The 12440-nt window shown below is 43.9% G+C and overlaps 1 protein-coding gene across 1 annotated transcript; it reads right to left on the minus strand.

Moving 5' to 3' along the window:
- Positions 1-1404: 1404 nt before the first annotated feature.
- On the minus strand, positions 1405-11549 carry rcor2 (REST corepressor 2). The gene is given in 14 exon segments (XM_034221156.1): positions 1405-3065; positions 3067-3258; positions 3841-3999; positions 4241-4308; positions 5385-5442; positions 5691-5768; positions 6560-6799; positions 6984-7050; positions 7316-7440; positions 7529-7690; positions 7805-7857; positions 8204-8284; positions 9338-9394; positions 11424-11549. Coding segments are annotated over 14 exon segments (1629 nt in total). The 5' UTR covers positions 11548-11549; the 3' UTR covers positions 1405-2900.
- Positions 11550-12440: the final 891 nt, after the last annotated feature.

Consider the following 12440-nt stretch of genomic DNA (forward strand, 5'->3'; position numbering starts at 1 on the left):
GGCTTTTAGCAAAGCTCAAAAAGAAAACTCGAGAGATGAGTTATTGTTATTACAACGTGAGTTCACTATTATTTAACAACTCTTTTTATTGGGTTCTTTTATTTGGGGTTAAGTACATCGTCAGAATAAGTGAGGAATGAATTTAACTTCTGTTAGACAGCCATATGCCATACATTTTTGCATACATTCAGTAAATATTTATTCAGTATGATAGCTATCTAACAGAAGTTAAATCAATTTTCACATCCATGGGACGGATCGGGTAGTGACAGTGACAAAGAGCAATGGGATGTCCTTTCCTCCGGAGCGTCACGCGAAGAGACGTCCGTTTGTGATGACACCGCACAGCTGATCGTCTGACAGCAGCTCTGTCCCCGTTATTTTCACAAACACCCCCGCCACACATTTATCGACACAAACATTTGTATCATCTATTGTAGACCCAAATAAATAAAATAAGAACTAATTCTCAAAAAAGATAAACGCCATTCTTAAAATGAACAATAGTTTGATTAATATTGATTTGAGTGCACAATATAAATAATATAATTGAGAGAACAAAGATATTATCTATCAAAACCCAGTTAGATTAACATTCTTTGGATTGCACACTTTGTTTGTGTGGATATGTAGCAAATTAACATTTTAATAGCACGCCACTTAATGACTGACTGAATGGAAATGACAATAAATTAAAATGTAAAACGAAAAAAGCGATCATGAAAATGTTTCCAATAAAATGATTTTTGACCACTTTGTTGTTCAGATACATCACATATTTGTAACTAAATGATACATTCATTGAAACAAAACACAGTATAGACTGAGGAGTTTCATGTATTTTCTTCACTCCGCTGGGAAACTGCTCTCATGTCAAGAAGCATCAGATCAGTTCATGAGCTGCATCGTCCAATCAGTGAGCGATACACAGCAAGGGGGCGGGGCGAGTATCTGAGATTTCATCGGAGGATGGTCTGGTGGTTCCTCGGTTATCGCTCCTCTCCTCCGGCAGAAATAAGCGCCATGGGACGGTACTCAAGATGGCGCAGACAAATCCACTTCCGGTGATACCGAGGAGCGAGAAAATGAAAATAATCGACCTGAGAAGGACCCCAAGTGGTCATTTTGTGCCACATTTAAAGGAATGACCACCAGGTGTCACTGTAGCTAAGGTAGAATATTTTCAAACTATTGTATGTCCAGAAGCCATGTAGTCAGTTATATGCCTTCAGACTGGCCCCACAGAGCTCGCCCTGCTCAGGAATGTGAAGCCGCTGCAGGTGGCCCAACCTGTTGGAGCCACAGAGGTTTGACAACAGCTGACATCTGAAAACAGCTGATGAGAACACCAGGCTCTGACAGTTTCACTCAATATGCTTGTTTTCTTAAGAGATGACATTAAGCTTTACTATTCGGTCATTTCTTTATTCTAAAAAAAGACATTTCTCAAGCACAAACAGTTCATTTTCCACAATGTAAACAACTTCTCACATAGTTCATACACGAGCAGTTTTTCGAGGAAGGGACGATTAAGAAAGTCAAAAGGCGAGCCACTTTAAAGCCGAACGACGTGATCCATGTGATGGCCGCTGTGATCCTGCTCAGTGCCGCGGGAAACTAAACGCTGAGTGGAGAAGCACTAAACGCAGTTTAAACCCAAACTCCACTGAGCCCAGATCTGTGTGGAGAGCAGCATGAACAGGCATACGTAGAAATACGTTTGTTTTGCATTTTGAGAATCAAACTTTCAGTATCATTGCCAGCAAAAAAAAGTGAATGCTTGTTTCCCAAAATTCCCGATGAACTCATTACCATCTTTCGTTTCACTCCTTTACCGCGTCGAACATGCAGGAAGCAATACGCTTTTAAAGCATTAGCAGACTTTGGCAGAACATTTTATATTTCAGGGTTTGATTATCTGTCAGAGGTCAGGAGAGGTCAGGCGTCCCCTTGACATTTGTAAACCTGCTTTAAAATCCTGTCCTCTACACATATTTACCTCAGAGGCTAATGTTTCTCTGCAGTGACCAGAGTTAGCGGTTAACTACTGGAACAATTCCTCCAGACAGAAAGCAGTGTGGCTTTAACACTGAGCATCCAATCACACGTGTTCAACTGTTTCTCTTTAGTGCTCAGTCAATAATCATCATCATAATCTAGACTACTTACAATAACTAACTGCCTACCAAGAGCTCACTTTAAAAGTATAGTCAAAAAACATAAAACATCACTCCAGTTAATACTAGTAAGAGAGAGAGGAGGGAGATCTGCTGCTCCTTGAAATCCGTGACGGTAAAGTCACGGCCTTGAGTACAAAGCCGTTTCTTTGCAAAGTACCTTTTCCTCTCCTCTGAGGGTCCCGAGTTTTAAAGCGCAGCTCGTTAGGGAAAGGCGTGTTTCTTCACATCCTCTCAATCACTTTCTTACCGAACATTTATTCATTATTTAAATTTCCTGAAGGTTGTTCTCGGAGGATCTAAAACCTGCCTAGTGGAACCTACAGTATAGATAGATATACATTACATATGTATGTGTGTGTCCGTGTTTGTGTTCAACCACACTCGTCCACATGTTCAGCTGTTGCCATGGAAACGAGCAGGTGGGTTTCCTTCAGAAGCTCGATGATCCAGTGTCTCTTTTTTGTTTGTTTAGTGAGGTGTGTGTGCAGGTAGGTTTCAGTTCCTAGCTTGTTTGTAGTGTGTGTGTGTGTGTGTGTGTATGCGCTAGTGAACGATGATCTGGAGGTAGGTGTTTGTTGGTACAGTAAAGGGGCTGCGGGGGGGGGGGCACACACACACACACTCTTCCTGCTTTTTAAGAGCTGTGATGTCGGCCGAGTGTGTTTGATGGATCCTGTGGCCGTGTGTGTGTGTGTGTGTGTGTGTGTGTGTGTATATATATCAGTGCGAGTTGGGCTGCTCCACTTTGAGCCCGACGAGTGACGGGGGCATCTGGCCTGCAGCGGAGGACGAGGAGGAGCTGGGGGGTGAGGCCCTGTGGCTGGAGCTCCCGGTGGGGGGGGTGGAGGAGGAGGTCACCGCGGGCCGGATAAGGGGAGGGGGGGGGGTGGTTGTGGGGCGCTCGGTTCTGGAGTGGGCGCGTCTGCAGAGGAGGGGGCTGGCGGAGGAGGCTGGGGGGGGCCGAGGGAGGAGCGGGGCGCAGCAGGGGGGGAGGCTGGGAGAGGGAGGAGGGGGTCTGGGTGGAGGAGGGCGGAGAGGAGCCGCCGGCCGAGTCAGAGGGAGAGTCCTCCATTTTCACCTGAGGGGGGGGGAGCAGAAGATGAAGTGAGATGTGAGGAAGAGGAGGCTCATTCAGATCTCAGGAGGAAACTCCATATTACACCACTTGCTCCTTCTGTTCACTACACTCTCATCTCATCCACTTCAGCACTGTCACTTTGAACTCAGATAAACGTGTGACTCAGCATTAAGTCCATGCTCCTGATATGGACGCACATTTTTTATCTTGCAAGTTTTTCTCCCTCTGTTCTCCTCAGGGTTTATTCCTTCTTGGACTCAGAGGTGGTGTAATGTATTGAAAGTGAGTGAGAACTAAACAGCCATTGGGTATTTCTAGTATTCATTACCCGTCTTCCATTGTTTGGTACACCACGCTTCGACTTTAAACTTGTGACTGATTTATTATGTGGTATAATAAGAAAGATATGGATGACTTAGTAACTTAGACCGGATGATCACTGAGGCGATGATCAACTCGGATTCAAATAATTCAGAATTTCAAAATAGTTTGACATTTTGAGACATCTCTTCTTGATTATCTGAATGCTCTAAATAACTAACAGTGTTCTTTATATCATGTGTCTGTCCGGTCAGTGCTCACCTCGTCCTCCTCTGCGCCCCCCTCTGCTGGGGTCCCCTCCTCGCTGCTCCTGCGGGGGTCTCTCTGCTCTCGGTTGGTGGCCACCTGCTCGGCCGCCCACTCCCTCAGAACCTCGTCCAGGTTGAAGCGGCGCCGGTAGCTCACGAAGAACGAACTCACCTGAGGAGGGAAGGAGAAGAAAATGAAGGAAAGTTGTTCAAGGACACGGAGGAGGAGATTAAAGGTCAGTGGACAAATGAAAGGAGGGATAATGGAGATCAAAGTGATCTATAAACACAAATGCTGATCTGTCAGAGGGATGAGGAAGAAATGGGAGAGGAGATGAAAAGCTCGGTAAACTGCGGTATAGATGATGGGTGACGCTGGGGTCACAATAAGAGGGGGGGGGCAAGAGGCTCACCTGAGCTGGAGTCTTGGTCCCGATCACCTCGGCGATGGCTGTGAAGTCTTTACCATAGCGACGAATAGCTGGAAAGGAGACGAGGAAGAAGGACTGGTTAATGTTGTGTCTGTACATCGCTCACAACCAACGCCTCGCCATCAAAAGACTACAGAACAGTCTCTGCAGAGGGATGAGGGATGCAGTCGTGTGTGTGTGTGTGTGTGTGTGTGTGTTGAGGTGTGTGTGTTGAGGTGTGTGTGTGCGCGCATCTGTTGAGGTGTGTTAACCATCATCGGATGCTGGCTGGCTGAGTGCACCTGCTTTAATATATCCACAGATTGACTCCGTTTACATGCACTAAATATTGCCCTTATGTGAAAGACAATCTTCCCACTAAGCTCTTAACCTGGCAGATGAAAGTTAATTTTCAAAATGACACGTAGCCGTGCATACTTTAATCAGCCTCGCTCTTCTGTTCCTTCAACCACCTCTCCTTGTGCGCACATCCAAAAACCTGTTAATGTCCAAGGCTTTCATAACGTTTTAGTGAAGGCTTTGTCCTCCTTCTGAACAGAAATGTTGACCGTGTTGCAAACGGCCGTAAAGAAATTATAATATTCCAAATGCGCTGAATACATGTCCAACAAAAGCTCTTAAAACCTGAATAATAACCACATATCCCACATCTTATCATAAAATGCTACATCTGGATTATCCCAACAGAAATAGGTTTTAACATGAGCCATATTGGAATGTGAATGTAAACGAGTCACTGAAGGCTTCTGCTTTCTCTGCACAGCTGCAGTTTAACGCTTTGCTCAAAGGCACACTGGCTGACTGCAGCTGTTCAGCTAGTAATCCGTTTTTCTGACTAAATGCATCTCATTCAATCATTCAGAACTTTCCCCACGATTGATGCAGAGGGACGCCCTGGCGTGCACAGCTATGTGTCCGAGACAAACAACAATAAATGCCTCATCAGCTCCTCTGCTAATGAATGAGCCACTTTGAAGGCTCCTCTATGAGACAACTGTGTCTTTAATTGACTAAAAGCAATGAACACTGACTTGGAACAGTAGCTGCTTTACTTCTCCTTTAATTCACTTAAAGTACAGCTGGAATCTGAATCTCAGTATGGGGGGGTGCTGCAGCCTCTACTCACCCTGCACAGCCAGGAGCTGCTCCTCTGTGGTCCAACGGGAGTTCATCTTTGGGGCAGTCTGAGGGTGAGAGGAGAAGGGGGAGAGATTAGAGAGTGAGGGAGGGAGGTGGTAAAACAAGAGAGGAGTGAAAGTGACATCATGAGAGGAGAGGGCAGATTAGACTAATCTCAGTCCCACCAGGGGGGAAATCATATCTGGAGGGAGTCGAGGAAGGGAAGAGTGAATACATGAGAGAGAAGGAAGAGGCGATGGATGGATGTAAAGGAGGGACATGTAGAAAGAAAACTGTACAAAAAGAAACTTACCTCAGACGGTTTTAAATTCGCCACACCTTCATTTAAACCCTGTTTCAAACAACTGTTGTTCTGTTTGATGGACTGGACCTATGGAGGAAAGAGAAGGGACGGGGTTTATTCATAAACGCTAAAAGGCTACTTTAAAACATGCAGTTGTACTTTAGGAATAGTCTACTGTCACGAGCAATTCATTTTCTAATGTTTGGAGCGGCTTGTCAAATGTAAGACTAACAGTACAAATCAAAGTGACCCCTCACTGAGACTGAATTCATTATCATTTGACACAGAAAAAAGAGCTTATTAATATACGGTTGCACCATAAAGCCTTGGAGGAGGTGTTACATTTTCCTCTTTTCATGCAGGTGTGAGTTCCCTAAAACTTCCTCTACATGTACACAAATCTATTTGAGGTTTGAAAACAAAACACAAATAAATGAAGCTAAATGGCTGCACCAAGTGTTTGTTTTCACACACATTAATTTAGAGGCTTTCAAATGAAGCTTTGAAGTTGTGTCCTCACGTTTTAGGATGTCATCAATCTAATGGGAACATGTTTGATTTTGCTGGTATTTCGGTATTATCATTTCATTTATGGTGGAGTTACATTTCCGCTAGACCGCCGTGTCAATACAGATACGTGCTCTGTACGCAAACTCATTTTGCGAACAAACTCCACAATTAGTATAAAACGTATAATATTTGTGTGTCATAATCTTTATCTGCAACTGTACAGAAATACATGGAAATGCAATGAAGATTCACTTCAAAAAAGGGCTGTGCGACTGTTGATGAAGAATTTGAATGTTGCTTTAAAACATTCATACACACTGATGACATTAGATGCAACAGAAGGCAGGTTGCTCAGACTCGGTGTATACCTGTCTCTTGAGCGACACCAGCTGTGTGTCCAGCTGCCGTATGGTCAGCACCCCGGCGTTGTGTGAGGCGGACACCGACATGATGTCCTCTTGCTCCAGGTACATGCCTTTGGGGGGCCGGCGGCGGGCTCTGAGCGGGTGGTAGCGATACTGAGCCCCCAGGTTCTCCTTCTTCAGCGGCCCCGATCGGCTGGCGGCCGCCTTGTCTGCGTGGCTGTTGTTGGGGTTTGGTTTCACTGCCTGTGGAATCACAAATGTTAAGAATCAGGCAATGCAGGAATACTGCTTTAGATTTATGTTTAATAAATTAAGTTGAAATTGCTGACAGGAGGCATTGATTTGCCTCAGGCAAGTCATGACTAATAAAAACAGAGAGATTGTTGACACACAGTCAATAACCTCTGTTAAGTTTTATATTGCTCACCTCTTTCTTGGTGTCAATCTCAAAGTCACTGTCACTGCCGGGGTCTGCCTCCTCAACCTCATCGTTACTACAAGAAGAAAGACAATGAAGTCAAACAACCAGCGGTTAAACCACTTCTTGACATTTTAACTATGTCTGGTTTCATCACAAGTATTTCTAAAATGCTTGAGAATGTCGACTGAAAATGCCAAGAAATAATATCAAAGCATGTGATTAATACTCATGAGACTCTTGTTTTTCAGGATGCTCATTGTGTGTCTTTGTAAATGTCACTCCTCAGAGGACTTTCTGAACTTCTGTTTTCTCCATGCTTAGTGCATGGTGTGTCTCACCTGTCTTCTTTCTCTCTCTTGGTGACCAGCCTCCTGGCCGCTCGGTCCATGACGGAGGTCCTGGTCCTGGTCTTCTTCCAGCTGTAGTAGTATTTCACCAGGCTGGAGATCAGCTTGTCTGGAAGCTGCACACAAACACAGTAAGTGTTTATTTTTTACATTCATTGAAAGAAAAAAAAAGACCTCTGAATAAAGTGTGTTTCTGTCTCTCACCATCTGCTGGATGCGGTGGAAGCTCTTGCCGTGGAAGCTGAAGGCCTGCTCAAACAGAACTTTGTCCTCCACTGTCCACTCATCGGGGAACGGGGTGAAGTTGGCCAGGTCCGCAAGCGAGCGCTCCACATCGTGTTTGTGCCATAGCAACATACCCAGAGCCTGAGGGGAGAGGCAAGACCGAGACAGGGTGAGGCAAGCAGGGACAGGAACAAGAGAGAGACACAAGCAGTGAGAGCAGAAAGAGACTTGCTGATGTTCCTCTGCCGTACGTACCTGCTCCATGTTGTATCCATGTTTCTCTTTAGCCATTAGGATGTACTCGTCCACTGGATTAAGATGAGAAAGAAACATAGGTTTAATAGAGAAAAAGAAGGACATGAGGAGATATAGTGCTAGGAAAAGAGATGGGGTAGAATGAAAATAAACCACAGTAGTATGGTGTCATTGCTAGATAAAAATATGAAATTAATGAAAGAGAGAAAGAAAGGGGAAGACAAAGAATTTGAAAGAAAAGAGCGCAAGAGACAGAGAAAACACAGAATGAGATTTGTAATTGCTATTCTTTGGTGAGCGAATAGCCATTAAAGTGAAGGTCACAGGCTTGCACTAGAGAAAGAGGTAAGGTGAGTGTGTGTCTGAGTGTGTGAGTGTGTGAGTGTGTGTGTAGCTTACACATTGCATCAGACAGCATGACACTGGGACACCAGACCAACATGCTCCTATGGTCCTTCTCATTGAAGCGGTTTGGACTGTCTGTTAGAGAAACAACAAACAAGGACATTTTGTGGTTTTACAAAAAGTAGATCACATTTCGCATTTAAAGACGTGTATCTCTTTCCCTCTCTTCTCCATGCTTAAAGGAGAGGTTTGTTTTTTGAAGTTAACACCAACAGCGGTTTGAAGAAACTGCCATTTTAGAATGGTTTTACCAATCTACCTTGCCTATAAACAGGCCTTTACCAACCTGGAATGACTTTGGTTCGTTTGGATTTTAAAATATACACCAACTGATAGTAGACCAAAAACCAGAAAGATAATTTGTTACATGACTAAGACAAGTCTCTATCTGCTGTCTGCTTGTGTCAGTCCTAACCTTGTGGTTTGGGTTGGGTTCTGGCAGCTGATTATTTTTTCATGGTGGTTGGTGAGGATTGGCTCTTATAACAGGTGCCTACGGTGCACATCACTAATGAGCACAGTCCACTTGACTCAAGAGTTGCAAAGACACGATGCACACTACTGATTGTCTACTAATCAACCCTTATATTAACTTTCTTTCTCCCTCTGCTTTGCATGATTTCTCCTGTTTAGGCTCCATCTTCGTCAGGAAGAAAGACGAGCACAAGACGGTGGCATGTCAGCCGCTTTGAGAATTCAACACCTGTGTTTTCCAAAAAGACATTAAACTGGAGGCTGGTTTGCTGCTTCTCCCTCGTCTGCACTACTAATCATACAATGAATCAGGATGTGATAATAAGCCACATTTCCCTAGAGTTAATATCACTACAATGTTATATAAGTAAATCAAATAAAGGGTTTGAACACTGCAAAGCACACCCCTTCAAAGACGTTTGCATTATTGGGTTCAACCCTTCCTTACCCACCTTCTATGTTAACCTGTCAATCCACATTGAATTGCCATTACTGAGCAAGGGCAAACACATGCAAATGGAGGACACTAACTGGTCATCTGACCTTCATTTCTCTCATCATCAGCATTCCCTTCATTCCTCACCTCTATGTCTCTTACTACTCAGCCCTGATTTCCTCCCTCCCTTTCTCTCATGCTTCCCTCTTTCAGCTTACCTGGTTTGAACTCTGGTATCTGAGCCTGGTAGTCTCCTCCCACTCGGATCATACTGTCTGCAGAGAGAGACACAAGAAGAAGATTGTAGCGGATGGGGACAATTATTCCTGTAGATTTTTTTAAGAAGTTGCAGAGCTAGATATACTCTATCATAAGAAAAACATTAACAGTATTAGTAATAGGAATGTCCTAACCATCGTTTTTGGCCCTGATCCCAGTCTGATTCCATTAATAATATGTACTCTAAACATTTGTGTTTTGATCAGTTTGGTTCAACCAGGATAGCAGAAACATTTTAATGAGGGTTAGCCTCGGTTAGCCTCGGTTAGCCTGCGCTGGAACGATATTTAGTTTTAATTTTGATCCTGGTGGACTGATCATATTGGGCTCTGAGACTGCTTCGTTTTTGTGACCTCAGTTCTGACTTGAGAGGGAATGTTTGGTCAAACACTTTGTGTTTTGTCTCATAGTGGCGTTTTGGCACTTTTAATGAGCGCCACGGTCTCTGAACAAATGAGACACACTGGTTCTGTGCTCCCAGTGGGCAGGATGAACATGAATGAGTCCACTCGGGGTTAAAAGCTCTGTTCTTCTCACTGTCCACTTTCCTCTTCTTGGAGAGCGCCATGTGTAATTATGTGTCTCTCCCTGTGTGCCGCTAACACGCCTGTTCACTCTCCTCTCCGCTTCTCTCCCTGTATCGCTAATTATTCTCTTCACTCACTTTCCTCTCCGCTTCTCTCTGCCGCTGTCTCTTCTTCTGTGTTTCTCTCCCTGTATCGCTCGCTCTTCTCTTTCACCCCCTGTCGGCAGCGGTTAAAATAGAATCGCCCCGTCAAAATTGAAATCCCCTATTAATGTATTGATTATAGTCCGTATAGGTCTGGGTCCGGATCCGGACCACCTGTTGCCGACCCCTGATTTAAAGCATATTTACCACTAAGTGACAGATAGGGGGGAAGAGAGAGGGATGAACGACAGCGGATGGCAGATATTAAGTCATTAGTGCTGTGGTAAAGAGGGTAAAGGCGAGGAGTGAAAAGAGACTATGAGAGAGGCAGGCCAGCAGCTGAGGAGGAGGAGGAGGACAGATTACTGTTTCCTCAGGGAGAGAGGACAGGAAGGGAGGAGTGAGGGAAGATAGAAACTGGAGTACATGGTGAGGAGACAGGAAGGGCAAGAGTAAAGCAGATTGGATGGAAGGAAAGGAAGAAGGGGCATAAAAGGAGGCAAGAAATTAGGAAACATTTTATTAGGGATGGTGGCTTTTGATGCAAAGTCTCAGACCTACATCAACAGCATAAAACTGGGAGCCTTTTAATCGCTCCCCAACTACTCCAGTTTAACGGTTTGATCTATAAAGATATCTCGAGTACATGTCTCTAGTGAGATAACTGAACATGTAAAGATCATGAGCAGTCATTGTGTGAAGGAGGAATGAAAGATGGATGTGGGCAGATGATAGAAGAGTGTGGGAAGGGGTGGAGGAGAGCAGTGTGCAGGCACTGAAGAAGCTCTGCAGCAGTGCAACCCAACAGCTGACTTTATGTATCTGCACAATGGAAATGTCAACTGTTATACATATTACACAATAAACTTAATCGCAGTAATGGAAGGGATAGCTCGGATGTCTGTTGGGGGTTGTATTCAGTACTTATCAGCCATCAGTGTTTTAATTAAAGTAGATGGTGGTCGCCATTCGCCCAGTTTGGAAAGACACACAGGACTACCAGCACAAAAGCTAAGCAATGTACTTCTATGGAATCTGGCAGCACCCAAATGTAAATGTAAATCATTGTATGCTTTGTTTAAAATATGTTCTCCACTCTTCAGGTCTTGCCTGAAAGGGCTGTCTGACGATAAATTAAAGTTTGGCTGCAGCCCTTATCCACTACAGTTCATTGCTTCATATCGGCTCTAGTATTCCTGTCTGCTCTCTGAAAAAGGGGTGTCATCCACTAGGTAATACACTCACTATGGATACCTAATGCAACAACATTTCAAACAATATGAAGTAACCCCCCCCATTAAATTCAGGTTAAAACAGTAGATCATAATTCTGTTTAGTGTTTCTGTGTGTTGTACCATGAGCATGCTCTTCGTCACTGCTCTCCTCTTCAGAGTGTGGTAGGCTGTTGCCATTGGTGACGGTCTTGGCTCTGCTCCTGGACAGGACCCCGGACCCCGAGCGCTCCATCACTGAGGGCATGGCTGCAACAAACACACACACACACACACACACACACACACCCTGAATATGGAATGACGGCACGTACAAAACACCGTTCATCAACCAAAACCCATTTCTGTCTTACATGTGATGCAATCTTATGGAAGCAAACAAGAGACAGAAGTATTTGAATTTTATTAGACACCGAATTTATAGCATTGAAAATAATTACTTTGAAAATCATGTATCTGAATGTTTTTGCTCCAAATTTACCTATGTGAAATAAAAATGTAAAAATTCAAGTGAAAAAAAATTGAATGTTCAAATTCAGATCCCAAAAATTCAAGTGAAAAAAATTCGACGTCAAAAAATTCGGTGTATAAAATTCGATGTCCAAAATTGCGATGCAGCATCATCCGGGCTACTCAGACAGGATAAGCAATCGAGCCCTAATGCAATCAAACCGACTTCTGGCCTATCAGAGCACGGCTTTGTCAGTCATGTGATCACAACAACCCGGGAGAAAAATGACGGAGAACAGCGGGGCTCGCCGCTCGGGTAAGTAGTCAGTTTGTGCTCTTTATTTTACAAGCAGTGAGGGCTTGACAGCATTTGTATCTTACATTAGCTAGCTAAATGAGTGAAGTAGCCTTGTGCCTTGCTGTTAGCAAGCTCCGTAGTTATCATTAATTGAAGTGAATCACAACGTTACCCTGAGTTACAATGAGCTAACTAATTATTACTTTCATAATGGTTTAATGTGCTGACTATTTTCTACATTAATAGATCAAGGTCTGGTTTGTTCAAGCTCTCAAAATAGTAGGACATGCTGTCATAATTACCCAGAGTCCGAAGTGACACCTTTACAATGTTAAAGCTGTTAGATAAATGTAGTGACGTAAAAACTAAATAGTAGATAAATAAATACACAC

The sequence above is a fragment of the Gymnodraco acuticeps genome, unplaced genomic scaffold (genome assembly GCF_902827175.1).
Source record: "Gymnodraco acuticeps unplaced genomic scaffold, fGymAcu1.1, whole genome shotgun sequence".
NCBI lineage: Eukaryota > Metazoa > Chordata > Actinopteri > Perciformes > Bathydraconidae > Gymnodraco > Gymnodraco acuticeps.